Raw genomic sequence first — 28000 nt, forward strand, 5'->3', positions numbered from 1 at the left:
GGGTGGGAGGAGCCAGACCATGACCCGGAAGCAGAACTGAGTCCCACAGGCGGAGTGCTGGGAAGCGGCGGCGGCGACTGCAGCGATAGAAGCAGGGATTTATCTGTGTGCAGCCCCAAACTGGGAAGAAGATGCTTATTAAAGTGAAGGTGGGAGCACCTCCGGCCTTGGCAAGACGCAGTGGTACTGAGCCGACCGCTGTGCCTTTCGGGAGGAGCAGGGAAAGGGAAACCACGCCTTTCCAGAGCCTGGAGGGCGCTGACAACCTCAGGGCTCTGCGCGAGGGGTGATGGGAAATAGGGGGACCCTGTGGGGCTTTGAGAGCTGGGGACTGGCCTGGCCGGGCGACTGCGGGGTCTCTGCTGTTCCCGCTTACCTGCCGGGGCTGCCCCCTGACCCAACAGGAAGCCGCCTTTGTCCATTCCAAGCCCTGCGGTCATGGAGAAGGTCTAGCAGCAGCTTGAGCTCCCTCCCTCTCGGATTTTTGCAGTCAGCTCTGATGTCCATTCTTCATGCCCAGGAACCTGCTTCTCCTACCCCCAACATAGGATGCGTCCGAGCATTACCCAAAACGTTAGCCGGGGGAAGCAGGGGCCTCGCAGAGCCTTGGCTGAGCTTTTGTCGGTTTTCGCCTTGCTGTAGTAGCTCAGCCCTCCTTCAGGAGTCAAAGCTGGGAATGGGTCCGGTCAGCGGCTGCCTTGTGAGCCGGGCATCCTGGACCAGCCTCACTTCTTGACTGAGGCAGGTTAGTTCCCAGTGCCCTAGTTTTTGGTACTAGAATGTTTTCTTCATCTCCCGCCTCTCAGCTCCTATGGTTTTTCTTCACCAGTTCCTTAGCCCTCAGTCCTGTCTGCTGTTACTTCTTTTGTACCTTCAGACAGATACAAAGCTAGTAACTGATGCAGGGTAATGTTAGTTTGATCTTTTTACTGCTAAGTTAGTTATCGTTATTTCATCGCTTCTTAGTGTGCTTACCATATATTCTAAACATTCTTTGCAGTCCTTTCTCTTAATATTGAGACCACACAGCATGTTTAAGATCATTTTCAAACTTTGAGAAGTGACCTATAAGAGAGTCATTAATTGTGAAATCAAAGAATGAGTCAGTGGGTCACAAACAACCCACAATTAAAAAAATAATAGAATTATCAGGATATATTCCTGGGTAAGAGTATTGTTTTGTGCCATGTTTATCCATCTTGCATGTGTATTATACACATATGTGTTGAATAGTTAATGTATTTCTTAAAATGTACACCTTAATCTGGGTCGCTGTCTTAAGTTTGAGAAACACTAGCAGAATGAATAGTGTTTTCAATGCTTATGGCTTGTAATATCCTCTTACCTCACTCTTTGTCCAAAGAAGAGGCGATTGCTATACCTGTGTTTAATGTTTGGGTTTTTTTTTAACATTCAAATACCAACCTACACTTATGTCCTATATAGAAAGCTTACTATGGCAGATATTTTCAATTCTAAGTTTATTGCATGATCTTATCATGGGTTGAGACCTGCATTTAAAGGAATACTGTGATCTAGATGGGCTTCTCACCTTAAAAGTGCCTAAGAATCATTTGGGAATCTTGTTCAAATGTTGCTTCTAATTCATTGGGTCTGGGATGGGACTCGACTGCATTTTTAACATGCTCCCATGTAACCGTATGGTATTGCCTGTCACGCAGCCCTAACAGACCCACACTGCCAGATGGCCTGACATTTGGTGCAGAGTAACGTTAGTTTGGCCTTTTCCTGAGAAGTAAGTTACACTTGTCTAGGGACTACACTTTGAGTAATAAGGCTCTAGATTTGGGTTCTTTCTTTGAATCCGGTTCTTTCTTTGAATCCCTCTTTATTTAGTACTTCTTTAAAATTCAGTCTCTTTTCCCAAACTACTTTCTTTGTACTTTTTTTTTGTTTGCTTCTCTATCCTCCATCTCTCTCTCTCCCTTTTTTTTAAACGCATGTCTTTATATGCTAAACACATTTAAAAGCAATTAACTGTTAATTACTATGGAAATGATAATGTTTTATTAGGATTCCTTTGCAAATTTTCAGCTGCCATCTCTGTGTAGCTAGCTTAGTTTTTCTCTCTTTCTGCAATCCTTAACAAGTAAATCCCTTCTGAGTTAAATATTCTCTGGATAGCTCATTTCCGTCTCTCAAAAATTAAATGCATCATTTTCTGTCTTAAGTCATTTCCCAGTACTCATCTTGTACACTGAGCCCATCATTCAGCCAAGTGTCTGGAGCCCAATTTGCTTGAGTCATTTTCCTTATAGAACTTAATTTTTTCCTTGACAGTATTTTTCTGCTTCATTTTCGTTCCATTCCCATTACCCTTATTCATATCTGGGGTCTCTCTGTGATATCTTTAACCAAGTGTTCCTGCTGTCATTCTTTCTCCAAAATTTAGCCTAAACCAAGACATGGTATACAGTTCTTTAAACTTTCATTATATTACTCTCTAACTCCATATCCTGTACTGATAACTGAAGCATATTACTTTTGGGCAACTTTATAAGCCCCCCAACTTTCAATTTTTTTTTTTTAACAGAGAATAAGACAAAATTTCTTAGTGGTACAGTTCACCCAAGAACCACAAGATGAACATTTTTACCCCTGCCCACTGAAAGTTCCATTGGTTAATTTTGCTTGTTTTATAACTTTATTTAAGTGGGATTACATGATGTAGGGCTTTTGTGTCAGGCTTTTTTCACTAGTATGTCTCGTGTGTGTATCTGTAATTCCTTACCAAATAGTATCCCATGGGGTGACTGTATCACAATTTATCCATCCTTTCTTCTATTAATGGGCATTTGGGTTGTGTCCAGTTTCTGGCTATTATGAAGTAGGCTCCTAAAACACTGCTTACAGTTGTTTTGTGGACATGTTTTCCTTTCCTTTGGGTAAATACCCAGGAATGGAGTGATCGGATTATGTGGTAGTTATTTGGAACTTTAAATGAAACTGCGTAATAGTTGTGTATGGAATTGTACCATTATATATTCCCACATGCTATGAATGAATGTTCTAGCTGCTCTGCACCCTTACTTCTGTCATGTCAATCATTTTTCTGTTAGCTATTACAGTGGGTGAGATACTTTCTCTCATTCTGGTTTCAAGTAACCATTGTTGATTTTCACTCACATTAGCATTTTGATATTGTACCTTGTATTTGAACAATAACAGCTAGTGTGACACTTTCTTATACTTTGGTTTGTTCTGTTAATTGTATGTCTCATTGTTTCTTGGTTATAAATCTTTCCCTTAAGAAGATTTGGCAAAGGCTGGATCAGTTAATTTCTTTCATGTCCCTTCCAGTGCCTCAAGCAGTGTTTTGCACTTAGGCATGCATAGTAGACTTAGTCAAATAGCATTGTATATATTTCCGTGTCATGATGACCAGACCTGGAGGAAGAAACCAGTGTGGCAAGATAATGTTAAGAATATATTTTACAATGTTTACTTACTTTAAAAAGTAATTTTAATTATAAACTATTTCAAGCAGACAGTAGCTGAAAGGACAATAACCCTTTACCCAACTTCAAAAACTCATCATCTTACAATCTTACTTGTATTTATCAGCTCTCCTCAGCTGAGTTTCTGTGAAGCAGAATCATAAAAGAACTTTTATTTAACATAACCATAATTATTAACATATAAAAAATGAACAGTTTCTTACTCTCATCAGATTTACCCTTTTATTTCAATTTGTATAGTTCATTTATCTATTTTTAAAGATTTATTTATTTATGCACACAGAACTGGGGTACAGGCCAGACATGCAGGAACAATGAGAGGATTCACCAGAGACAGACTGGGGAGCAGAACAGGCCTACTGACCAAGTACGCTGCTGAGGGGAGCAGCGGTTGAGACAGGAGAGGTCTGCTGTGCCATGTGGGTCAGCTCCCTGGCTGGGGGGGTTGAGCTCATGCTGCAGTGGCTGCATATAGCTTCACAGTGCTGAGCTTTTAACCCATAGCACCACTGGAAGGGCCCCTCTGTAGTTTACTTAAATCTGGATCCCACTAAAATCCACATTGCAGCTGGTTGGTATGTGTTTTGAGCTTCTTTAAATCAGGAGTTCCTCCTGTTCCTTGTTTTTCTTGAAAAGTAGGTATTTAACCCATAGGGTTGGCTACAGTTTGGATTTTGATGATTACATCCCCATGTTGCCTTTTTTTTTTTTTTTAAAGATTTATTTATTAGTGCATACAGAACTGGAGTACAGGCCAGAGGCTCAGGGGTGGCGAGAGGCTTCACCAGAGACAAAGTGGGGAGCAGAACGGGCAGATCGAGGAAGTACACTGCTGAGGGGAACAGCGGGTGGGTCAGGAGAGGTCTGGCTCGCCATGTAGTCACCTCCAGGGCAGGCGGGGATCAAATTCATGCGGAAGTGGCTTTAGCTTCTTAGTGCTTTGCTTCTTAGTGCTTTGCTTTAACCCACTGCGCCACCAGGGAGGGCCCCCATGTTGCCTTTTTAATTCTTTTTTTTTTTTTAATTTATTTACTTGTGCATACAGAACTGGGGTACAGGCCAGAGGCTCAGGGGCGGCGAGAGGCTTCACCAGAGACAGAGTGGGGAGCAGAACAGGCAGATGGATGAAGTACACTGCTGAGGGGAGCAGCGGGTGGGTCAGGAGAGGTCTGCCACGCCATGTGGTCACCTCCGGGGCAGGCGGGAATCGAACTCATGCGGAAGCGGCTTTACCCGCTGCGCCACCAGGGAGCCCCATGTTGCCTTTTAATATTTTCCTCTTTCCTCTATATTTCTTGTCAGTTGACAGTAAGATCTAGAGGCTTGATTGATGTTTTATGTGAGCATAATTGGTACATCAGATTGTTTTACTTTATATGATCATATAGTTGCCTAGATTATTGAATTGGAAGTTAATAAAATGTGAATATTCTAAATTTGTTACTATCTGATATGTTAGGTACAGCCGTGTCCATTATGATAGCCACTAGCCACATGGGCTGTTGAATAGATAAATACAAATTTTATAAACAGTTCAGGTATTTCAGGTGAAAATGCATCATCTGAATTGAGATGTGCTCCACTTTTGACATATACAGGATTTTGAAGATTTGGTTTTAGAAAACATAATAAAATACATTAGCAATTTTTACATTGGTTGCATGTTGAAGTAGTATTTTGAATATATTACTTTTTTACTATTATATTCTTTAGTTTAAGAATACTAAAATTCACTGTTCAAAAATGTGGCTATGGGGGGAAGAAGTGTGAGTGAAAAAATGTGGCTACTGTTTTAATTGTATGGCTTATGTTGCATTTCTTTTTTTATTAGACAGCACTGCTTTACAGAATTGTTTCTTTACACTCTCAGAAAAGATATTGTTATAAATATACTTTCCCCCTTACAGTATATTCATGGTACTAAAAAGGGGAAAATACAGAAGCATGTATTATAGATATTGAAATGTAATTTATAATTAAAATCACCTATAATCTTACAACTCAAGATAAAAATACTGGTACATAATCCATCCAAACTGTGAAAACACATAAATACATAGAACTTTTTTTTTTACAAGATTGGAATTACATTGTTATTCTAAACATTTGCAGACTATAATTTTTCCTCCATGTTTGAATCATAATTTAGTTAGACCTCAGCTGTTGAATGTTTAGATAATATTTCTAATTTTTCAGTGCTAAAAGGCAGTTATGGGTACCTTGTCATTGCTACATTTTTGGACATAGTCATGATTTTTTTTTTTAAAGATTTATTTATTTGTGCATACAGAACTGGGGTACAGGCCAGAGGCTCAGGGGCGGTGAGAGGCCTCACCAGAGACAGAGTGGGGAACAGAACAGGTAGATCAACCAAGTACACTGCTGAGGGGAGCAGCGGGTGGGCCAGGAGAGGTCTGCCACACCATGTGGTCACCTCCGGGGCAGGCGGGGTTCAAACTCATGCGGAAGCGGCTTTAGATTCTCAGGGCTGTGCTTTAACCCGCTGCGCCACCAGGGAGGGCCATAGTCATGATTTTACCTGAAGTGCTGTTGATGGGACATTATATTGCCAGGTTGCTATCTGAATACATTAATGGGCTTCCACAGTCAATTTCAGAAACAAAAGAGCAGTCGTAGAGTTTTAGATCTTATAGTCTAGTGATTTTTTTTTCAGGTCTTCTCTTAGAGCCTTTTTTATATTCTTTAATTTTTTTTAATAAATCAGAATGAATATTTGTTTATAATATTTATGTGAGAAAGGAAATATACATTAAGTTAAACCCCTCAGTCCTACTCACCTCAAAGATAATCACTATAATAAGATACTTGTTTATGTACATATATACAAACAGAATTTGATAAATACATTTTATTTATAAACTGTTGCTTAAAAATATAGCATTCTATGGATGTGCCATAGTTTAATAGTTTTCTTTTTAATAGACATTAGGCTGTTTTTAATGTTTTGCTTTTACAAATGATGCTGCAGTCAACCTGACATGTTTCTATTGGATACACGTTCAAGTTTCTTCAAAAGTTTTTGCATTTAAAATTTTTCTGAAGAAAAGTATTAAGGTCAATTAAGTGAAGTAACTTGTGAACCGTAAACTTTTCATTTTTGTCAGGAAAGGGCCTTAAAAAAAACCCTAAAAGTCACTGTCATTATTAAAAGACATTTTAACACCTATATATTTAGTTTCATGAAAATCTCTCTTCCCATTTTTCTCCTTTACCGTAGACTATTGAAAATTTTCACACAAAGGTAGAAACTTGAGATGAAACTGCTTATATATACTTTTGCATTAGACAGATAAATCCAAAGGAGTGACTCTTGCATTTTTTTAGAAAACATTTAGAATCACTCCTGAGATCAGGAAGTTAGTTTCTAAGTGTTTTCTTCGTGCTGGTGTTTGTGAATGTGAGTGGAGACCACATGTGAAGCTCCCATAGGAGCATACATTAAGCCCAAAACTAGACCCAGGCAGTAGTGAGTACAAAGCTGAAAGTTCAGACATGGGCCAGAGTGTCTGTGTTTGGATCCACATTCTTTTTTTGACTCTTCAGGAAAGCCCCATTTTCCTCTTCTATAAAAATGGTGATAATAATAGTACATGTCTCATATGTAATAGAAAGTTTAACTATATTCATGTCAGACACTCAGCATAGGGGTTAAAAATCTCAGCACTAGGAAGCTTTTACCAGCCACTACAGCATGAATTCCATGAGTTCCAGGGCACTGACCCACATGACCTCTCCTGTCTCACTGCTGCTCCCCTCAGCAGTGTACTTCGTTGATCTGCCTGTTCTGCTTCCCACTCTGTCCCTGGTGATCCTCTCACTCCCTACACCTTGACTCCAGTCCTTCTATGCATAAATAAAAGTAAATCTTAAAAAAAAAAAAAAGACAGTATAGTTTGATTCTTGGAAAATATTCACTAAATGTTGATGATTATAACTTGATAGTTGGCCTACTTAGCCATTCCACAATACTTACTATGTGCTTAGATTGAGAAGATAAATAGTATCCTTTAGAAAGTTGGAGTGTAAGTTGCAGAGTTTACTATTTAAACAACAACCATAATAGGTATGAAAGTACTTTGGAGACAAGTCATTGAACTTGCTTTAGAGAATTCTTGAAGGTTTAGAAAGAGTGGGGAGGATATGGCCACAAGGAAACAGAAGTAAAAAAAAAAAAAAATCCTTATATTAAACATGGTATGTGTGTGGTCTGGGAGGAGCAAGGACAGATAGGACTAAAAGGTCATAATATTTGTAAGTGTACAGTTAGTCTGTTGTGTACCAAACACAGCCCTCTTAACCTATGGAAGGTTAGAGCTGTAATTTAAGATTTATGCAGAAGTTCATTGAAATGGAAGAACAGAATATTGAATTCTGGTGCTGACTGAAAACGGCAGTATTGATCACTGATGTCCTTGAGAATTCTTTGAATTGTCTGTATGTTAATTTCTAGTATTGATAATATGAACAAGGTTCTTCTGTTTCAAAGGAATGCTTTCCTTTGGGTTCTTCTTACTGCTTTCTTAGCTAAAGGAATGCCAGTGTTTTCCTGCATTCTAGTGGGGTAGGATGTGAGAGGATCTGTAGGATTAAGAGGGTCAGGAGTTTCTCATAGTATTGCCCTATTAAAGTTGTCCACACTCTGAAAATGTTTGATGAATTCAGTTACGATCAAAGATTTCTGACTCTTCCAAAGCAACTTTGCTGAGAATCTCTCCAAGAATGTATATTGTCAGAGACCAAGACAGGGTGTTTTTACCTGTGAGATAAATTGTGTATTGGGCTAGAAGAATTCATGAAATCTTTGCTTATTTCAGACGCTGACGGGAAAGGAGATTGAGATTGACATTGAACCCACAGACAAGGTAATATATATATATATATATACTCAACACCTCTTCATACCTGTCTCCCCACCAAGTGCATTTGCTTGGATATGTTGGTTTACTGAGTCCTTTTGTTCTCATGCTGTCTGCATAGTTTTTGTTCTTTCCACTTCCGTGGTCCTACCCTTGAGCACTTATACCCTTAAAGGTGGAGCGAATCAAGGAGCGTGTGGAAGAGAAAGAAGGAATACCCCCACAACAGCAGCGGCTCATCTACAGTGGTAAACAGATGTGAGTTTGGAATGGGAATGAGGGCATAGCCAACTTAGTGAAAATCAGGACGCAGTACGTAGGGGAGCAAGCCTGCCTTTTTTTCTTGGTGCCTTGGACCCTGTGGCATTTTTGTGAAGCCTGTGTGTGAACCCCTTCTCAGAATTACGATTTTTGCAGGCATAAAACAGTTACAAAAGAAACTAGTATACCTATCAAAAGACTAAAACAAACTTGTGATATAATAATATAGTGCTTCTTTATTAATACATTAAGATCTAATTACCATACTTTTGAAATATTTTGAAGATAGTTGTACATAATTATGACATGATTGAATATATCCAATTTTTGTTGTTAATGGTTACCCACATAGCTGATAACCACCATGGGGTCTTGTCTGTGTTCAAAATTGAAAGAAATATAAAATTTCAGGGATTCACAAAGATAAAGGTGTTAGTTTTTTTCTCATCAAGACACCACCACCACACTAGAAATCCAGATGAAGAGTTCTGTTCTAGATAGTATTTCTAATTTTTTTTTTTTTTGCCTCCTGTTTCTTTAGGAATGATGAGAAGACAGCGGCTGACTATAAGATCCTGGGTGGCTCCGTTCTCCACCTGGTGTTGGCTCTTAGAGGAGGAGGTGGTCTTAGGCAATGATGGACCCTCCCTCCACTTTACTCCTTTACCCTGTCGGTCAGAGTGAGGCATCATCTATCCTCTCACATTCTGGGACACCAGAGCCACTGACCCCTCTCCTGGATGCCCAGTCTTGTGTGTCTACTGGTGGGAGACTGTGAGGACCCCAGGATGCATTGTTCCTGGCCCAAAGCGCCCTAGCTGGCAATTGGGTTTTAGTTTGCAGTCCTGTGTGCTTTCCTCTCTTATGACTGTGTCCCTGGTTGTCAATAAAATATTTCTTCGCCTCCTGGAATCTCTCTTCTGTTGCACATATATGACTAAAATCTGAATGAAGGGCCTCCCTGGGGGTGCGAGGAGGTAAGTCAGCACTATGGAGCTGTCTGCAGCCACTGCAGCATGAGTTCAATCCCTGGCCAATGAGCTGACCCACATAATGCAGCAGACTTCTCCTGTCTCACCTGCTGCTCTACTTAGTGGGTTTTCAGTGAATCCGCCTGTTCTGTTCCCCACTCTGTTTCTGCACCTCTGACCTGTATCCTAGTTCTTGTATGCGTAAATAAATATTTAAAAAAAAATAAGAATGGACTCATTGCACACCCAGTTTTACCAGGTTGAAAGAGCTACACAAGGGAAGGGAATGTATGCTTAGAGGAATCACAGGTTCTGGGAAAGCCTATATTCTGTTGCCTCCTGGAACCAGCTCTTACAGGTTCACAGAGTTTATTGGTATCTCTTCCCAATCCCATATTGGGGATTTCACATTGGTAGCTGGAAATTAGTCATGGAAAAAATATTTACAGAAATCGAGGAATAGTACAAATCATTCCCTCCCTCCCAAAAGGTTATGCATCTACCAGCAGACTACTGATGTAGGTGTAGCAGCCACAAAAGTGAATTCCCTCCCATGTGTTCCTACTGGAAATTTGGCCTACTTAGAGAAAATCCTCAAGGACTGCAGGCATTACATTCTTTATGGCTGAAATGCTGAGACACTTGTGTTTGATACTACTCAGAGGCTGATAAGGAGTAAGCTGGAGTGAGAAATGACACAAATTATGAGAGATCATTATCTCGACTGATAAGATAAAATGAGATAAGTGCCAGAAGCAAGGGCTTCCTTTCCCTGTCTTTTCTAGTTCAGGAGAACCTGGCGAGGCTAAATAGAAAAGGGCTTGATTCTTGGAAAGAGCTGACCACTTTGGCGCTTTTCTGTAGTACTTTCTCCACTCCACCACCAGGAGGAGCCCTTGCACGGCCTCCAGGCCTACGGTCCCATCTCGGTGTGGCGACGCTCTAGTCTTTTTCCCTAAGACCAGTGAAGGGGAGGGCGTGCAGCAGCCTCTACATCCTCTAGGAAGTCGCGTCTTCCTGTGCGCGAACTGGGGGTTTGTCCGTCATGGCCCGGCTCCCGAAGCTCGCAGTCTTTGATCTGGGTGAGGGACCCGATTGGAGAGTTATCTGGGTGCCCTCCTTTTCCAGACCCGAGTTGCCCCTCTCTCAACGCCCTTTGCCCTCCAAAATTGAACCCTCCGCATTCCTCTCGCAGATTACACGCTCTGGCCATTTTGGGTGGACACACACGTAGACCCCCCGTTCCACAAGAGCAGGTGAGGCAGAGCAAGGGAGGATGGTGCAGGCAAGGGCCCGACTGTACTGAGTGCGCTCTCGCCCTCTCCAGTGATGAAACTGTACGAGATATGCGAGGTCAAACCATCCGACTGTACCCAGAGGTGCCTGAAGTCCTGGAACGATTGCGGGGCCTTGGGGTGCTGGTTGCGGCAGCTTCCAGGTAAGAAAAGCGACTGAAAATAATTGTCAGTCTAATGCTGTGAGATGCGCGTATGAAACTTATTGTGTAACCACTTGGCTACCGATACGTAGGTGGTGCAAATTTGCAAGTATTTGCATAGTTTTCGACTTACCTCCTTTCCTGTGCCCTTTGTTTATTAAACATAGGCTCAGTGCCACCAGTCAGATGGACATAAAGGCCAAAGATGCCTCCCTTTCGCGGAAAATAGCAAGTTGATTTCCCCCAGGTTATGCATAACTTCGCATAGAACCATGGCCCTCCTCCACATTCCTGAACCCATCTATTTTGCCGTTTTGCAGGACAGGTGAAATTAAAGGGGCCACCCAGCTACTGGAGCTCTTTAACCTTAGCAGACATTTCGTTCATAAGGAAATTTATCCAGGCAGCAAGGTCACACACTTCCAGAGGTAAGCAGAAATAGGGTAGAAGCAGGTAGAGAGACCAGAGGGGTTCAGAGGCTGAGAAGCCAGTGTGGTTACCCTCTGTCCTGTCTTACACAGGTTACAGCAAAAGACCGGAGTCCCTTTTTCCCAGATGATCTTCTTTGACGATGAGAATCGGAATATTGTTGACGTCAGCAAACTGGGTACTGAGTGGTGAGGATAGCCATTTGGGAAATGAGGCGACAGTGCTTAAGAGGGGTTAGGTAAAGATGTACCAACTCGATAGTTTCCATGACAGGTGACACCCAAAAAGGTGAGTGTAACAATATGGAACCAGGAAGGCCTGGTGAAATGTGGCTTCTTTTCTTCCTAGGTGTTACCTGCATTCATGTCCAGAATGGAATGAGTCTTAAAACCCTCACTCAAGGGTTGGAGGCTTTTGCAAAGGTGCAAGCTGGACCCTGAGGGTCCTGTGGGTGAGCCTCATTTGGAGCAAAGAACTGAATGGTTCACAGGGATACTTTGTTCAGATGTATTTGTAAATTATTAAAGTGTATTTGTGTGTGGCATATCTCACCCACCGTGGATTATTTATTTTTCCAGTGTGTGAACCCAGGCTTGGCACTCTAAAGTTACCGAGACCAAAGCGTGAGGCATTAAACTGCATCAGGTTCTGCCTTGTCAACTTGGGGCAAACCAGGTGGGCACAGAGCCCCCTTTCGGCCTCATCACCACCCCCTTTGCTGAGCTCCGTAAAGGGCGTGAATAACCCTCCCACTGGTTCTCGGTAGTGGGGTGCACTGTTCTGTCTGTTTCCGTCCCGGAAACAAATATTTTGTTTTGCGGTGGGGGTAAATTGTTTATGTATGTAGTGGAAATGGAAGCGGCCGCTTTAAGGAGCCCTGGGTTTCGGGCCACGTGACAGAACTGACCGTGTTGGCGCCCGCTGATGACGTCACGCGGAGCCCAAGGAGGGATTGGCTGAGCCCGGCCCGGGAGGGAGGAGGCACACCTCCCGGGGGCAAGGCGGAAGTGTGGGGGACGCGGCGGGGCTTGACTGGAGAGGCGAGGGCGCAATGAGTGGTCTGGGCCGACTCTTCGGCAGGGGTGAGCCGGGGCGAGACTGGCTGTCTGGGGAGGTGCTGGGCACAGGGGGAAGGGACGGGGCGTGGAGACCGCACCGGGCGGGCAGCAGACCCAGGAGACGAGCTTTCTTGAAAAGCCGTTTTGTCGGGGAGCATTGCTCGGTCTGCTTTGCTTCCATCACCCTCATCCCCCACCTCTAGAGGGAAGAGCTGGAGGCCCTGGATCCAGGGGATGTGATTGGAGGGCTTGGTGACCGTTCTGGCTCCGGGTCTTTAGGCTTAGGGCGCGTGTTTCCAGCTGTCGTGATCCACGTTTTTCAAAACTGTGGTGCTTACTTTATACTGGGCAAAAGAGAATCTGAGATGAATAAGAAAGGTTATGTTCTTGACGCTCCTGTCTGGTAGCAGAAGCAAAAACTGTCACTTACAAGGTAGTGTTGAAACTCCGTGATGGAGGTCCTTCCCAAAACTAGGGAAGCACAGAAGAAGCAGGTATGGGGTGGAGAGCCACAATAATAGCAGTATGCCAGGTAGAGGTACTGCAGTAAGAGGTAGCTGCAAAAAACAGGAGAGAGAATGGTTTAGAGAAAAGGCGTTCTGCCTCCACTGTGGAGTGAGTGTGTTTTCCTGCATACACAGGATCCTGCGCACCCTGAGGGAAAGAGGAAAGCAGGAGAGGTAAAGAAGGACCAAATCACAAAGGACCTTGTATGTCTCTTTCCAAAATCTTTAGATGTTATTCTGTAGGATCTGAAGTATGGAAAGATTTTAAGTAGGCAAGAACCTTCGAACTTTTTTTTAAATAACACTATTAGGGGTCCCGACTGGTGGCACAGTGGGTTAAGGAGCAGCACTATGAAGCTCTCCGCAGCTGCTGCAACACAAGTTCAATCCCCAGCCAAGGAGGTTACCCACATGGTGCAGCAGAACTCTCCTGTCCCATCTGCTGCCCCCTCAGCATTGTATTTCAGCCTAGCTGCCTGTTCTGTTCCCCACTCCGTCTCTGGTGAACCTGCTCACCAGCCCCCACACCTCTGACCTTTACCCCAGTTCTTGTATGTATCAATAAATCTGTAAAAATAACTAAATAACCTTTATTAGGGCCTCCCTCCTAATAACACCTTCTTAGCTGTACAAGGGGTTAAGTCTCAGTACTATGAAGCTGTCAGCAGCCACTGCAAAGTGAGTTTGATCGTAGGCCAGGGACCTAGTCCACATAGTGCAGCAGACCTCTCCTGTCTCACCGGCTGCACAGTGCAGCAGACCTCTCCTGTCTCACCGGCTGCACCCCTCAGCAGTGGTTTTCAGTAGTTCTGCCTGTTCTGTTCCCCATTCTCTGATGAATCCTTTCACCCCCTGCACCTCTAGTCTACACCCCAGCTTTTGTATACATAAATAAAGAAATCTTTTTTGAAACAAATAACCCTGTTAGAAAATTGAAAAATGAAGGAGAAAATTGAAATCAGATTTTTTTTTTCTCTAGCCCCTGTACTTAATTTAGTTTTGTCCTGTGGAGTCAGGACCTTAGGCATCTCCTAGGACTACAAGTGCATCATCATTATTAAGTGACTGGACTCTCATGGGGATTTTGATAATGGGTAGGCTATGCGTGTATGAGATCAGTGGATATATGGAAAATCTTTGTGCCTTCCACTCAGTTTTGCTGTGGATCTAAAACTACTCTTAAGAAATAAAGTCCAGTTTTGCTGTGGATCTAAAACTACTCTTAAGAAATAAAGTCCAGGCATGGTAGTTTAAGAAATAAACTACTCCTGACCCACCCACTGCTCCCCTCAGCAGGGGATTCCCTTCATTGATCTGCCTGTTCTATTCCCCACTCAGTCTTTGGTGAATCCTCTCACCACCCCTGCACCTCTGGCCTATATCCCAGCTCTGTATGCATAACTAATAAGTAAATCTTTTTTTTTTTTTTAAAGATTTATTTATTCATACAGAACTGGGGTACAGGCCAGAGGCTCAGGGGCGGTGAGAGGCTTCACCAGAGACAGAGTGGGGAGCAGAACAGGCAGATGGACGAAGTACACTGCTGAGGGGAGCAGCGGGCGGGCCAGGAGAGGTCTGGCTCGCCATGTGGTCTCCTCCGGGGCAGGCGGCAGGCGGGAATCGAACTCATGTGGAAGTGGCTTCAGATTCTCAGTGCTGCGCTTTAACCCGCTGCGCCACCAGGGAGGGCCTAATAAATAAATCTTTAAAAAATAAAATAAAATCCATTGGGGCCTCCCTGATGGCCTACTGGTTAAGTCTCAATGCTTTCACAGTGACAGCCTGAGTTGAATCTGTGACCAAGGAGCTAACCCAGCTTTGGCACACAGACCTCTGTGCTGTTTCCCTCATCTGCACCCTACTCTTGTCTCTGATGAATCCTCTCCCTTCTGACCTGTACCTCACCTCTTCTATAAATAAAAAATCTTTTTTAAAAAGTCCATTAATATTTTAAAAACACTGGCAATAGGGCCCTCCCTAGTGGTGCAAAGGGTTAAAGCACAGCACTATGAAGCTAACCAAAACCACCACAGCTTGAGTTTGATCCCTGGCCAGAGAGGTGCAGTAGACCCCTCCTATCTCACCCACTGCTCCTCTCAGCAGTGTTATTTCAGTCAGTCTGCTCCCCACTCCGTCTGGTGAATCCTTTTACTCCCTACCCTGCACCTCTCACCTGTACCTCAGTTCTTGTATGCATAAATAATAAATCTTTAAAAAAAAAAAAAGACTAGACAATAACTTGAAAGGCAGCTTGGACCAAATAGCAAATGAATGTTAACAAACGACTTTAGCAGAAACATGACTTTCGAAATCATGCTGCCACATTTCAAGTCTTGCTCAATGTGTCTTCATAACTTGTAACTTGTGACTTTAGACAGAAGGTTTTAACATCTTTGTGCCTGTTTTAACATTTGTAAAATGAAGATAGCACATTCATTATAAAGTCATGTTGAGATTGATAACAGTCAAGTGTCTACATATCCTTTGCACTCTGTGGTTGGTGGCTAGTATTTTCTTTCACACAACGTGGGCCTGCTCCATTGGACTCCAGGAAAGAAGGAGAAGGGGCCAACCCCTGAAGAGGCAATTCAGAAATTGAAGGAGACAGAGGAAATACTGGTCAAGAAACAGGAATTCCTGGAGCAGAAGATTCAACAGGAGCTACAAACAGCTAAGAAGCATGGGACCAAAAATAAGAGAGGTAATAGGGTGAAAGGCACCAGGAGGGAGGGTCCAGGTGGGAAACGGCATCTCCTGGCTCTGATGTTCAGGGTATGGGCTGGGTCAGCTGCCCTACAGGCTTTACGGAGAAAGAAAAGATTGGAACAGCAACTGGCACAAACCGATGGGACATTATCTACCCTGGAGTTTCAGCGTGAGGCCATTGAGAATGCCACCACCAATACGGAAGTGCTTCGTACCATGGAGCTGGCTGCCAAAGGCATGAAGAAGGCCTACCAGGACATGTGGGTACGGGGGGAGGGGAGGAAAGTGGCACAGGCCCTGGGACAGTTACTTGATATTGTACTTTGAATTTGAAACCTCAGTATGTATTCACATGTATACTATATTCTACAGTAGAGATGCTGACGAAGGCTAGATCTTTGTCATCCTTTCTTCCAGCAAGATCTCTGCTGGTTAGGACACTGGGGAGGAACGATGAGTGCACCTCATCCTCCCAGTGTGCCTTCTAGCTGTTTCTCAGCCAGGGCTTGCTGCTGCTTTGTAATCTTCCAGGGACCCCTTCTATCAGTATCCGTGGATTTAAGTCTTGAGGCCACAGGCAAGAGGGAATTTATTAATGAGATGAGAAAGTCGGGGAAGTTGTCTGATTTCTCGGCTATCTATCCTGTTCTCAGGGACATCGACAAGGTGGATGAACTGATGGCTGACATCACAGAACAACAGGAAGTGGCCCAGCAGATCTCAGATGCTATCAGCAGGCCTGTAGGCTTTGGAGATGATGTGGATGAGGTGATTAGGAGCAAGGGTTTAGGGGTTTTTGGAGAGTGCATGGCACCAGCCAGAAGGGATGCCAAGAGAATTGTGGGGCAGGCTTGGGAAGGAACAAAGTGGTATGTTTTGGGAAGTAGAAGCATATGTTCTTTGACTTGAAGAGCCTTATTGTCCCGTATCCAGGATGAACTACTGGAGGAACTAGAAGAGCTGGAGCAGGAGGAATTGGCCCGGGAACTGTTAAATGTGGACAACGAGGACAAAGAACCCCCAGTCAAACTGCCCAGTGTGCCTTCGACACGTCTGCCTGCAGGGCCAGGTACCAGGGCTCCTTGTCGCCTCAAAGACGAACGAATGAGGGTGGGTAGACACGGGGGAGATTGTTCCTCCTCCATCCTGCCTCGGGAGCCAGGCCAGGGCTGCTGCTGCACTCACACAGTTGTTGACTGACAGGGTCACCTGGGCCAAGGGGAGTGGGGCTGACACGCAGCTGTGCTCCACGCAGCAAACTGCCCCTGATCGGCGATCAGGAGCTGGGGGAGAGGCGCCTTTCTCTTAGTGTGGAAAGGTGCAGTGGGATTCAGCAGCACCCCAGAGAGTGGAAGGCGCACCCTGTACGTTCTTTGCTGGGGAGAGAATTCAGCAGGTGTTTAGTGTTTTAGCAGGGGGTATTGCAGTTGCTCAGGCCATAACACTTTTCTTTCTCTGGGTGTCCTTGTCCCCAAAGCTCCCAAAGCGGATGAAGATGAAGAAGAATTAAAGCAGCTGGCTGAGTGGGTATCCTGATGAGTCTGGCCTTGTCTTCCTAATGCTGCCTTCATTGCTCTCTTCTCCTTAAGTGCCAAATGAGCTAAAGGAACTGAGCATAAAGGAACGTAGCCTTTTTGGGGATGTCCTGCTGAAAGTGATAGTGTGACCCTGCCTGACAAAAGGATCTGTTGCTCTCCCATCCCTGGGAGGAACCCCTGGCCCGCTTCTCTTTGATAGCTGTTACAGTGTCCTGTTCCCAATAAAATTGGACACATGGAACTTCAGTGTTTACACCACCTTGTCTGCACTGGAAATTCTTCCTCTGGTCCTTGGAGCTTTGTTTCAAGCAATGAAGAAGAACTGGAGTAATGAAGGGGTGTTAGAACATTGATCAAGTGGAATCTGTCAGCCTACTGTGTTCTAGGCAGATACACAGCCTTTTCTTCCAAGCCGGTTTTCCTAGATTTGCCTAAATCCGAGGTTGAGGAAACTACCATCTGTAATTTATCTTGGAACTACATGGAGTTGTCCGAGTCCTCCCTCATCATTGTCCCAGATCATGCTTCTGCCATGAGAGCGCCATTATATGCTACCCATTTTCCTTTTGCAACACTCATTTTCACAGCCAGGGAGGGAGAACACAGGGTTCAAGGGGCAAGTAGCTTTCCTTTATCCAGAACCTCTAAATTTAAACAGGCGTAGTTTGAAGAGGCATTTATGTATCCAGGAGCAGTAAGTAAGAGGCCGCGATTCACTGGGATTCTGTCAATAGTGGCTACAGGTGAGGAAGAAGAAACCAAAATGTTTCACCTACCCTGAGACCATTTCTAAAAGGAGGAACACTGCCATCCCTTGGACTAGAGACAGCCTGAGCCCTCACTAAGCAGCTGCCAGGGCGCCGCCCCCCTCCGTGGTCACTTGCACAGCGCCTTCCCCCGTGAGCCACAAAGGAGCAATGTTGTGAGTTAAAGTGTTGACTTCACAGCTATCAGGATTAGTGGTTAGAGGCAGGTTATAAATCTTTATTGCCCTCAGCTGCTAAGGTTTCCCAGAAGAAAGAATCTTTGACCCCCAACTGATGAAACTAAATCAGAATTAGGTTTATTTTGGTATAAAAAAATGTTAGCCCCATGCCCTCCTTTGCTCCTCTTCAAGCTCCCCCTCAGCCACTTTCAGGTATTGACTTATTTGGCTTGCTGAATAGTAAAGTTGGGGAGCTGGCACATGGCCTCAAGAAGCTGGATCTCATTGGTGGGTTGCTCAGGCTGGAACTTGATTACCCAGGGGTTCTTGATGATGTCCAGGACGGTGGCACGCTTGTTGGCTTGGCTTAGCATCTGGAGGACCAGGTTCTAGGGCAGGGGAGAGAGAAGTCTTGGCTGAGCTTGCCCCCCACACCCCCCAGTGTACCACACAGGCAGTGAGCAGCCGAATCTAGAGAGGCAGGACAGCCCATCACACCACTGGTGAAAGGGGATGTGCCCTGATTTTATCCTAAGAGCAAGGCATTCAGCTCCCTAAGGGAAAGGGGAGGAGTGGGGATTCTTTGGGGAGATCCTCAGCATAATCCCCTCTGCCCTGTAGAAATAGAAGCTGAAACCTACTTACCACTTGCAGGAGTGGTAGCCCTTCATGCCCTCCCCACTGTCCTAAGGCAGGGGCAGGGCACGAGATGACTCAAGGGAGTAGTGGGAAAGAATTTTCCTCCGGGTTGGGAGACCCGAGTTGGGTATTCCCTCTCTGTGGGTCAGCCCTGAGGCCTCAGCCCTCCTGGGGGAGCCGGCACCTTGCACTCCTGGGAGATGTTGCAGTTGGATGGAAAAGTGACCTCCTTCTGAGTCTCTTTCAGCAGCTTCTTCAGATTGGTGTCATCAAAGGGCAGACGGGCAACCACTAGCGTGTAGAGGATGACACCCATGCTCCAGGTGTCAGACAGGAAAGGATTGTAGGGCAAGCCTAGCAAGATCTCTGGGCAGGCATAGGCAAAGCTCCCACAGTAGGTCTGGCTGAGGTGGGCAAAGCAGTTCATTTGGCCGTAAGAAGGGCTAATACGCACAGACTGGTTACTAGGCACCATCTTGGCGAAGCCAAAGTCCGATATCTTCACGTTCTCCCGCTTATCCAGCAACAGGTTCTCCAACTTTAAGTCCCTACCAGCGGCAGAAAGGCTGGGGGTCAGGCTGGGGAGAGGGCTTAGTATTAGACCTGGAGCTGAAGGGCTGGGGGCCACAGGGTTTAGCTGAGGAAATACAAAGTGGGAGCGAGATGCCATTGTGTTTTGTCAAGTTCTCTGCACTGTTTCCCCACTTCTACCCCAGCGAGTGCTTATGTTCTTGACCAGGTGATTAAAATAGTGGACACATGGGCCTAGACACTAAGGCAGGAGGTCAAGGAAAAAGAGGGTAGAAAACAGCAGATGTACCTAAAACCCTTGAAGAGCCCAAAGGCCCCAGTCTGGAAGTTGGTGTCCTCACCTATGCACGATGGCCTTGCTGTGCAGATAGGCAATGCCCAAGGTCAGCTGGGAGAACCACTTGCCAGCAAGGTTCTCAGAGCAGGCCCCATAGTGCTGGATCCATTCAAGGACATCACCACCTTGAGCCAGCTCCAGGATGATGTACACTCGGGATGTGGTCTCTATAGCCTGATAGAAGTTGATGAGGTGCTTATGCCTCAGGTTCTTCATTACCTGGCCCAGGAAGAAGGACCTATCAAACCTGGGAAGGGGGGACCGTGGCTGTGCTCCCAGCCCCCTACTCTCTGCTACTTGCAGCACAAACCCCGGGACTGGGAAACTGGGCAAGCCTATGCTTCGTGCTTCCACTTTTTTGAGGGGCTGGAGGTAAACAGGGAGGTGGATACACATCGGCCTCTAGGTTTTCCTAGCTGCTTAGGGAGACATTTAGTTCTGGTTTGGGGGATTCTGGCCCAAGCCCCTCCTCACCATCCCCCTTCTGTGAAGCCATAAGCAGCTTGAATCAGTTCCCTCACCAATCCCTTTCCAACCTGTATCTCACGGGGTAGGAACTTGTTAAGATAGTCCTCAGAGGCCTTCTTCTTTGAGATGATCTTGACCGCCACCATGACCTTCTGTTTTGTGTAGTAAGCCTCATACACTGTCCCATAGGAGCCGTTGCCAATGATCTTGCCCACCTCGTAACCGTACTCTTCCATGACGGAGCGATAGGCCGTGGTGGTTGGGGCCGCCTCCGTGTCTCCCTTCCCCATGGTGTTGGGCTTAGTGAGAGCAGGAAGCGTTGCTACTTAAAAGCCTCCTGTGTGCTCAGGAATCCAACACCTCAAGCCTTCGAGGGCGCGGGTACCAAAGTGAACTTATGTCTCCAGATGCTTGCCTGGGTAGTCACACAAGCCGGGGAGGCTGGGCTCAGCGCTCCACTAGGAACTTGGAGAAGAAGGGAGAAGCAGTTCTTTGTTTCCACTGGCTGTTGTTACTTCTTTTTCCTCTTGGTAATGGAACTCCCTAAGGGCCCATGTTCCACACACATCACAATTCACCTTCTATTCACCATTGCCACAATGCTGGAGAATGAAGTGGGGTCTAGAACATATTATTCTTGGCAATCTGGCAAGTCTCCCTCCACAGATTTTGTCCCGTCGGCCACTTCTGTTACAGGACACTTCTGCCAGGCACTGTGCAGAACGCTGGCATTAAACAGCCAATAAGGCCCATAGAGTACCTGGGCTCCTCACATTTATAATCCATATGAGAAATGTAAGTGTGAGAATATTTCAGATAACTGCGAAGTGTTGTAGAAGAATGTTAAAAGGATTCTATTTTTTTTTTTTTTTTGGGCATAAAATAGCAATCTTCTTGTGTGTTTTGTAAGTGGCAAAACAGGCTTCTGAGTGTTTCATCTGGTGGTCTCATGAAAGTTGGGATGGTTTGTTTCTGCTGCCTATGATCTTATTAATCAGCATTCTATCCCAAGTTCCTGCACTTCGTTGCATTTTTTAAAAAGATTTACTAAGCATACAGAACTGAGGTACAGGCCAGAGGTGCAGGGGCAGTGAGAACAGAACAGGCAGATTTACTGAAATACACTGCTGAGTGGAGCAGTGGGTGAGACGAGAGGTTTGCTGTGCCATGTGGGTCACCTCCTAGGCTGGGGCTCGAACTAGTGTTGAAGTGGCTGTGGCTGACTTCCCAGTGTTTTTGCTTTAACCTGCTGCACCATCAGGGAGGGCCAGACCTTTGTTGCATTTCAAGAGGGGAAAAAATGGGCTGCCCTGATGACGAAGGGTTTAAGTCTCAGTGCTACCACCAGGAACTGCATGCAGCAAAAGTTTGATGCCCAGCCAGGGAGCTGACCCACATGGCACAGCAGAACTCTCCTGTCTCACCTGCTGTTCCCCTTAGCAGTGTATTTCAGTAGATCTGCCTATTCTGCTCCCCACTCTGTCTTTGGTAAATCTTCTCACCCACTGCACCTCTGGCCTACACCCCAGTTCTTGTATGCATAAATAAAAATTAATCTTTAAAAAAAATTAAGAGGGAAAAAATCAGAAGTTTCATGACCAATCGAAGCTGTGTTCATAATCACAAAACATCACATCCATACCTTTTACAAGTAAAGACAGTTATAAGAATAGCTGAGACTCCACCTAACCTGGAAATGGATTATCTTGCCTTCCATGGCCCTGAACCCTATAATTTCCTCCATCCCCTCAGCTATTCCTCAGACTTCATTGGAGCCTCCTCACCTTTCTTCATCCATTCCTATGGATCTCAAATTACTGCTTTAATGCTGACTGTTCCTAACCCCCAGGATATCGCCAGAGTTCCAAATTCAGCATCCAGTTGCATAATGGAAATTACACTGGCATTTCTCCCCGCTCTTAAACTCATCATGCCCAAAATTGCATTCCTTGTTTTCTTACCCCAGACTTGGTCCTCACCTTAACAGCCAATCGTCATCCCAGACCTTCCTCTCCCTTTAGTCTTTCAGCTAATCACTGAATCCTGCCTTTTTTGACCTAACAATCCCTTTAATAATACATGCAAGGCTCACTGCCATTACCTTAATTCAGCCCTCCATCATTTCTTTACTATCAGTTTAGTCAGCCTCTGCTCCGCTCTACCAGTTCACCCTGTAGGCCCAAAAACCTGACTTTTTTCCCATTTAAAATAATTCAGTGTCTCCCCATTGGACAGTCCAAAAGTTTTCATGTGGATTCATGATCTGACCCTGCTTATCTGTTCAATTTTATCTTTTAACAGATGTTAAATGCTCAAAACAGACTTTTTCTTTTTGGAGAGGAGGGGAACGGGTTGCTTTCCTTTTGTTTTCCCTGCTTTCTTGACAAACTCCTACTCTCCCTTTAGGACATAACTCAGGAGCTGTTTTAAGGAAGTTTTTACTCAAATCGAAGTTCAAAATTCTTGGTGTTCTCACAGCTGCAATACTTTCTGTTGCAGCATTTAATATAGTACGTGTAACTGCTTTTCTTGCTTTTACCACCCACTAGACTGTAAGGGAGGTCAAGTAATGAGAAAAGGTACACCCATTCTCAGAGGTTTGCAGAGAATGGGTTAAAGAGAATGGAAGACTGATTTAGAAAAGGAGCAGGATCTCTGGACAGCACTGAGAACTCACTAGGAGCATGAATACTGACGGGTACATTGACGCAAGATTAAGGCTTAATTTGGTAGCAATAATTAATGGGAGAGAAGCATCAAGAACACAGGCAAGAATTGTTGATCAGCTCTCCTGCCCACCTGTGACTCCGCTCAGACTTGCCTTCCCTGAGGGGCGGTCATTGCAAGGCCAGGAAGGTCACCAGTACAGCTTCGGAAGAATATTTTTATTTATGTGCTTTTTTTTTTTTTTTTTTTGGCGGGGGCTATTCATGACGGTGGGAGAGAAGCGGCGAGGTCAGATCCAGACTCGTCAGCACCTTGGCAAGAGCCGCGTCCCCACGGTCCTCGGCAGCGAGCCCAAAGCCGCCTCCCGCCGGGGCTGGGGACCCTGGCCCCTCAGGCGCCGGCCTCACCTCAGCCGCTGGTTCCCACTCCGTCCGGTTCTCTCGGCACACTCTTCGCGGCCGCCACGAGGCGGACGCCGTGCCACCGCCTGGGTGCGTCCGCAGGCCTCCGCCGGCGCCCCGAATGTTCCCAGGGACGCCCGGGCGGCCCGGCGGTGGCGCTGGTCGGAAGAGGTGTCTGCGGCCCCCGCACCCGAGAGAGCCGAGAGCCGAGCGAAGTACCGACCGCGCGGCGGGGGCGTGGCCGCCCTCGGCTCCCGGAAAGGAGCCTTCCGCCGGCTGAGGCCCCCGCGGGTGAGGGCGGAAGTGGTAAGCCTGACGTGTCGTGGACGGCCTTCCGATCGCCAGGCGCGCCACCCCGCTGGGGTCGGGCTGGCCGAGCCCGGCGGGGTCTCCAGAGATGGGCTGGGCCTCCTGCTGTGGAGCGCGCTCCGGGGGCACCTAGCTGAAACGACTGCAAGGCTGCCGGAGGTGTGGCCGCAGCCGCTGCGATCAGGCACGGCGCAGGCAGCTCGGTGGAGGTCGGCCGGCAGGTCCCCTCCAGGCAGCCGCTGGCGCGCCGCTCTGCGGGGAGACCCGGCAGGAGCCCAAGGGCAGCTACGGGGCCGCAGAGGCCGCGGGCACCGCCTCGGCCAGCCCCTCCCGCGCGGTGAGGACCCCGGGGCTGCGGCGGGAAGGTGCCCGAGGTGCGAGGCCGCGTGGCGTTGCCATGGAAACCGACTGGGCGCGCGCCGAGGTCCCGGGCTGCTGAGCGTGGGGTTGGGGGTGCATGGGCGCACCCCCGGTTGAGCGGTCTAGAAAGCAGAGACAGAGCCCATTCTTTGGGACTGAGATGTGGTGTGGAAGTTGAAGGGTGGCCTCCCGACAAGGGTGGGGAAACACCAGGGGGAGGAATTTTAAAGCCACTGGGTGTCAATTTGAAGGCTCTGACCTGGGGCGTCATGAGTTGATCCTTGGTTTCCGTAACTGCAGGACTTCCTCAAACGGGTTCCACAGCCTTAAGGATGACAATCCTAGGGCACCCTCGAAGTTGGAGCTGCCAGTGGTTGCCATTCCTAATGCTGTTGCTGGGCACAGACTACGGGCCGGGAGTGGAAGGACTGACACACTACAAAGCCGGCGACCCTGTCATTCTGTACGTCAACAAAGTGGGCCCCTACCATAACCCTCAAGAGACCTACCACTACTATCAGCTTCCAGTCTGCAGCCCTGAAAAGATACGCCACAAAAGCCTTAGTCTGGGCGAAGTGCTGGATGGGGACCGCATGGCTGAGTCTTTGTACGAGATCCGCTTTCGGGAGAATGTGGAGAAGAGAGTTCTGTGCCACATGAAGCTCAGTTCTGCACAGGTCAGCCTCTCCACATTGGCTATCACTCTGCCTTCCCTACCAGGGACTAATAACCACAGTGCCTTATGTTTATGGTTTTCAAAGCACCTTCACAGAAATGATCTGACTTGATTTTAACTACAACCCTGTGTGGCAGGCAGGGTAGGTGGCATTTGCATTCAGTTGGCAAACATAATTTGCTCAGGTATGACTTTTTCAAGATTGCATGGACAGTGAATTGCAAAGCTTCTCTGTTGGTAATAAGATGCCAACTATCATCCTTCTGTAGTTGTTCCCTTCCATAACTACCTGTTGGCTTTTTCTTAATTATTCCTTTACACTATGTCTAGTCTTCCCCACCATGCTTTTTTCTTTAGCAAATCTGATCTTAGGGTACTTTCCCTTATCTGCTTCAGGCCTACACCTTCTTGCCCCTCTGCTTTTTCTTTTTTTAAATATTTACTTATGCCTACAGAACTGGGGTACAGGCCAGAGGTGCAGGGGCAGTGAGGGTTCACCAGAGACAGATCAGGAAGCAGAACAGGCAGATGGATGAAGCACACTGCTGAGGGGATCAGCGGGTGGGTCAGAGGTGGTCTGCTGTGCCATGTGGGTCAGCTCTGGGGCTGGGGATTGAACTTGCACTGAAGCAGTTGCAGCTTGCCTCACTGCTGCACTTTAACCTGTTGGCCACCAGAGGGCCCACGTCTCTCTTGTTTCTAGGCTTTAACCATGTGAAGTTAAGCTTACTTTTTGGAGAATCCCAGCACACTAGGATCTAATTCAGTGGTTCTCAACAGGGTGCAGTTTTGTTTCCCAAGGGATGTTTGGCAATGTGGAGATATTTTTGATTGTCAGTACTGGACATGGGGTGGGGGTGGTTATTAGTGGGAAGAAGCCAGGGGCGGTGCATCTTATAATGCACACACATCAATTTCACCACACAGAATTACCCAGCCCCGAATGTCAGTAGGACCGAGGTTGAGAAGCCCTGCTCTGATGCTGAGAGAGCTCTTTTCACTCCTGACTTGCTCTTTGTAGGTGGAGCAGCTGCGCCAGGCCATTGAGGAACTGTACTACTTTGAATTTGTGGTGGATGACTTGCCCATCCGTGGCTTTGTGGGCTACATGGAGGAGAGTGGCTTCCTGCCTCACAGCCACAAGATAGGACTCTGGACCCATTTGGACTTCCACCTAGAATTCCACGGAGATCGCATTATATTTGCCAATGTCTCAGTGAGGGATGTCAAGCCTCACAGCTTAGATGGGCTACGACCTGATGAGTTCCTAGGCCTTACACACACGTACAGTGTGCACTGGTCTGAGACTTCAGTGGAGCGGCGGAGTGACAGGCGCCGTGGTGATGATAGCGGTTTCTTTCCCCGAACACTAGAGATCCACTGGTTGTCCATTATCAATTCCATGGTGCTTGTGTTTTTACTGGTTGGTTTTGTGGCTGTCATTCTCATGCGTGTTCTTCGGAATGACCTGGCTCGGTACAATTTGGATGAAGAGACGTCCTCTGGAGGGTCTGGTGATGACTTTGACCAAGGTGACAATGGCTGGAAAATTATCCATACAGATGTCTTCCGCTTCCCTCCATACCGTGGTCTGCTCTGTGCTGTGCTGGGTGTGGGTGCCCAGTTCCTGGCCCTTGGCACTGGTGAGGTGATACAAATTAATCAGAGTTTTCTCTCCTCTTTTTTTTTTTAAGATTTATTTATGCATACAGAACTGGGGTACAGACCAGAGGTGCAGGGGCAGTGAGAGGATTCACCAGAGACAGTGGGGAGCAGAACAGGCAGATTGATAAGGTACACTGCTGAGAGGAGCAGCGGGTGAGACAGGAGAGGTCTGCTGCACCAAGAAGATCACCTCCAGAGCTGGGAATTGAAATCGCGCTGAATTAGCTGTGGTTAGCTTGCAGTGCTGCGTCTTAACCTGCTGTGCCACCAGGGAGGGCCTATCAGGGTTTTCTCTTAAGGGCTAGAACTAAGTAGGTGATTTATTCAGAAAAGGTCTGTGGATCTTCTCTTCTGTCCAAGGTGAGGGGCAAGCCTAAAGGGTTGGGTGGCTCTAGCAAGGATATAAATAGTCTCTTGTGGGTTTTCTAAACGACAGAATTGAGGGGTATTGTTTTGCTGCTGGAGGGCCTGGGTCTGGGAGAAAGGGGACAGATTTCTCTGAAATTGTTAAAAGAGTGACAAGGAAAACCTAACATAGGCTCTCCACGGCTACTCTACAGGCATTATTGTCATGGCGCTGCTGGGCATGTTCAATGTGCACCGTCACGGGGCCATTAACTCAGCGGCCATCTTGTTGTATGCCCTGACCTGCTGCATCTCTGGCTACGTGTCCAGCCACTTCTACCGGCAGATTGGTGGTGAGCGTTGGGTGTGGAACATTATTCTCACCACCAGTCTCTTTTCTGGTAAGGACCACCCTTTCCCCCGTGGGCTGACTTTGGAACTTAGAGCATATCATATCATAGAACCTGGGATAGAATCAAATTGAAGCTTTAAGAGAATGAAAATAGAGGAAAGAAACAATTAGAAAACTACCCAAAAGACAAGAATGGGTTCTTTTATATAGCGTATAGTTTTAAATTCAGTCCTTAAATGCCCTGAGCAGCATGGCTAGCACAGGAGGTTTTACTTTGGAGGTAGGCTACCCAAAAGGCAGTAGCAGCTTGCACAGGAAACCTTTCATGTTTTAATCTCATGTGTAATTTATATTTCATCACTATGTGTTTGAACCCTGAAAACAGGGCTTTAATCCAAAGAATTGTGTCATGTGAGCACTCACTGATGTCCCAGCAGACAAGGCCCGGGGTGGGGGGTGGGGGGACAGGTGGATAGTTTCACTTTTACATCAGAACCTCATAGCAGCCTGATCCTTCATGATAATGAACAGGGAAGATGTGTTGATAACAAATAAGGAATAGGATACAGAAGAGTCCAGTCTGCCTGGGGGCAGGAAGCTTCACCCTCGCCCACCTTGGTCAGGTTGAGTGGGTGTCCCCAGGCACGTAGCTCCTCATGCTGACCTTCCCTGTGGGGGCCCCTCCCTGCAGTACCTTTCTTCCTGACGTGGAGTGTGGTGAACTCGGTACATTGGGCCAATGGGTCGACGCAGGCTCTGCCAGCCACCACCATCCTGCTGCTTCTCACGGTTTGGCTGCTGGTGGGCTTTCCCCTGACTGTCATTGGAGGCATCTTCGGGAAGAACAACGCTAGCCCCTTTGATGCACCTTGTCGCACCAAGAACATCGCCCGGGAAATCCCGCCACAGCCTTGGTACAAGTCTACTCTCATCCACATGACTGTTGGAGGCTTCTTGCCTTTCAGGTAACCTCCCCCGGTGCCATGACCCTCACCCCAGGTCGCCCTGGCCCTCACTCCCAGGTCGCCATGGCCCTCACCCCCAGGTCGCCCTGGCCCTCAC

The 28000-nt window shown here is 46.6% G+C and overlaps 4 protein-coding genes across 9 annotated transcripts in view; 3 read left to right on the plus strand and 1 right to left on the minus strand.

Annotated features, from left to right (window-relative positions):
* Positions 1-29: 29 nt before the first annotated feature.
* NEDD8 (neural precursor cell expressed, developmentally down-regulated 8) lies at positions 30-9526 on the plus strand. The gene is made up of 4 exons (XM_004694604.2): positions 30-149; positions 8315-8362; positions 8532-8614; positions 9159-9526. Exons 1-4 carry the CDS (start codon positions 132-134, stop codon positions 9253-9255), a joined length of 246 nt encoding a protein of 81 aa, XP_004694661.1. The 5' UTR covers positions 30-131; the 3' UTR covers positions 9256-9526.
* A 1034-nt stretch (positions 9527-10560) lies between these two features.
* MDP1 (magnesium-dependent phosphatase 1) lies at positions 10561-12295 on the plus strand. Its single transcript, XM_004694603.2, has 6 exons — positions 10561-10670; positions 10784-10844; positions 10916-11026; positions 11347-11454; positions 11548-11633; positions 11804-12295. The coding sequence occupies exons 1-6, from the start codon at positions 10634-10636 to the stop codon at positions 11893-11895; spliced, it is 495 nt and encodes a 164-aa protein (XP_004694660.1). The 5' UTR covers positions 10561-10633; the 3' UTR covers positions 11896-12295.
* A 73-nt stretch (positions 12296-12368) lies between these two features.
* Positions 12369-28000, plus strand: part of TM9SF1 (transmembrane 9 superfamily member 1) — an 18115-nt gene continuing 2483 nt past the window's right edge. Inside the window, exons 1-9 of one of the 4 annotated variants that reach the window (XM_004694602.2) lie at positions 12438-12537; positions 15571-15720; positions 15808-15985; positions 16379-16493; positions 16659-16794; positions 24201-24577; positions 25598-26219; positions 26802-26987; positions 27630-27903. In XM_004694602.2, the coding sequence (XP_004694659.1) occupies positions 12507-12537; positions 15571-15720; positions 15808-15985; positions 16379-16493; positions 16659-16794; positions 24201-24577; positions 25598-26219; positions 26802-26987; positions 27630-27903 (2069 nt within the window). In that variant the 5' untranslated portion in view covers positions 12438-12506. Of the gene's footprint in view, positions 12538-15570; positions 15721-15807; positions 15986-16378; positions 16494-16658; positions 16795-17202; positions 17674-23591; positions 23915-24200; positions 24578-25597; positions 26220-26801; positions 26988-27629; positions 27904-28000 lie in introns of those variants that run through there. The other 3 variants (XM_012734044.1, XM_012734043.1, XM_012734042.1) reach the window with 3 other exon arrangements.
* TSSK4 (testis-specific serine kinase 4) lies at positions 18221-20723 on the minus strand. Of its 3 annotated transcripts, none has more exons than XM_012734050.1 (4): positions 20232-20453; positions 19700-19914; positions 19012-19375; positions 18221-18577 (listed from the first exon to the last, which is right to left on the minus strand). In XM_012734050.1, exons 1-4 carry the CDS (start codon positions 20451-20453, stop codon positions 18410-18412), a joined length of 969 nt encoding a protein of 322 aa, XP_012589504.1. In that variant the 3' UTR covers positions 18221-18409. The 3 variants fall into 3 exon arrangements, with proteins under 3 accessions (XP_012589504.1, XP_012589503.1, XP_004694658.1); XM_012734049.1 differs by having other exon boundaries at positions 19012-19405; XM_004694601.2 differs by lacking the exon at positions 20232-20453 and adding an exon at positions 20579-20723 and having other exon boundaries at positions 18302-18577.

This window comes from Condylura cristata, unplaced genomic scaffold (assembly GCF_000260355.1).
Source record: "Condylura cristata isolate star-nosed mole 26May11 unplaced genomic scaffold, ConCri1.0 scaffold00045, whole genome shotgun sequence".
NCBI classification, from domain to species: Eukaryota; Metazoa; Chordata; class Mammalia; order Eulipotyphla; family Talpidae; genus Condylura; species Condylura cristata.